Raw genomic sequence first — 1,518 nt, forward strand, 5'->3', positions numbered from 1 at the left:
CCACGAGCAGAGCCCGAGCCACACGTCCCCGAACGGGCACGTGGACAACGGGCAGATGCACCTGGGGCTGCGCGGGGACCTTTTCGGGCGACCGGATCCCTACCGGGCCGTCTCCAGCCCCCGCACGGACCCTTACGCTGGCGCCCAGTTCCACAACTACAACCACATGAACATGAATATGGGCATGAACGTGGCAGACAACCACCCACCATCACCACCACGGCCCGGGGGCTTTCTTTCGGTATATGCGCCAGCCCATCAAGCAAGAATTGTCCTGCAAGTGGCTCGACGAGAGCCAGCTCAGCCGGCCCAAGAAAAGCTGCGACAGGACTTTCAGCACCATGCACGAACTGGTGACCCATGTCACCATGGAGCACGTCGGGGGGCCGGAGCAGAACAACCACATCTGCTATTGGGACGAGTGCCCGCGGGAAGGCAAGTCCTTCAAGGCGAAATACAAACTGGTGAACCACATTCGGGTGCACACGGGGGAGAAGCCTTTCCCCTGCCCCTTCCCGGGCTGCGGCAAGATCTTTGCACGCTCCGAGAACCTCAAGATTCACAAGAGGACGCACACAGGTAAGGCCCGGGGCCGCTCGTCTCCCGCGGGGCTGCGCGGGCGGGTGCGCGGCGCTGCCGCGGCTCTCGGCCCCCTGCGCGACTCTGCGGAGGGAGCCACAGAAATGCTCATGGAATCTCATTTTTCGGCGGCTTCCGCTCCTTTTTATTTTATTTTTAGGCCCGATTGGCGTCGCTCCTAATTAAATCGGCGATACTTTTTGTCAAAAGTATTTTTATTTGCAGCCCCGTCTTCCCTTCAGCCTTCTCCCGGGTGGAGGGAAGAGGAGGAGAAAGGCAGGAAGCAAACGTATTTTGGCATGTATCTTTGAGTACGTCTTGTAAAACTGTCCGAGCTGCTGAATTTATCTCGGGGCTTCTCCCTCGCTGCGCTCACCCAGACGCCGTCCCTGCCGGAGCCCAGCGCGGGCCTGGCAGTAGGTGAATTAGATGTAACAAAGGCTGACCCAAATTTATCCAGCACGTAACGAACCCTTGTGTACATCTTCCCCTCCTTAATTTTTGGGGGTGCTTGTGTATCCCCAAGGCGGGGCAAGCGGGGCAGAGGCTGTGCTGGGAGGAGGCAGGCGGGGATGGAGAGGGGATCGGCCCTCCTTCACCCTCTCTGAATTTCACAGGTGAGAAGCCCTTCAAGTGCGAGTTTGAGGGCTGCGACAGGCGCTTCGCCAACAGCAGTGACAGGAAGAAACATATGCATGTCCACACCTCGGACAAGCCCTACATCTGCAAGGTGTGCGACAAATCCTACACCCACCCCAGCTCACTTAGGAAACACATGAAGGTAATCCACCCCTGCGCCCCAGCCCTCGCCTCCCTGAGCAGGGAGGGATGCTTAGCGGCTGGTGTGCTCAGGGCTTGTTTCTGGGGAGCAGGGCAGAGCTGAGCGGTGCCTGCCACAGCGCTCCGTGCTCACTGCGTGGCCCCGCCGGTCCCCGCTGT

General features: G+C 59.6%; 1 protein-coding gene across 1 annotated transcript in view; it reads left to right on the top strand.

Moving 5' to 3' along the window:
* The window catches only part of ZIC3 (Zic family member 3), a 126,046-nt gene that overhangs the window by 123,675 nt on the left and 853 nt on the right, over positions 1-1,518 (top strand). The window contains 3 exon segments of the mRNA XM_009997249.1: positions 11-214; positions 216-579; positions 1,197-1,360. Coding sequence (XP_009995551.1) covers positions 11-214; positions 216-579; positions 1,197-1,360 — 732 coding nt within the window.

Source organism: Chaetura pelagica, unplaced genomic scaffold (assembly GCF_000747805.2).
Source record: "Chaetura pelagica isolate M959 unplaced genomic scaffold, ChaPel_1.0 scaffold344, whole genome shotgun sequence".
Lineage (NCBI taxonomy): Eukaryota > Metazoa > Chordata > Aves > Apodiformes > Apodidae > Chaetura > Chaetura pelagica.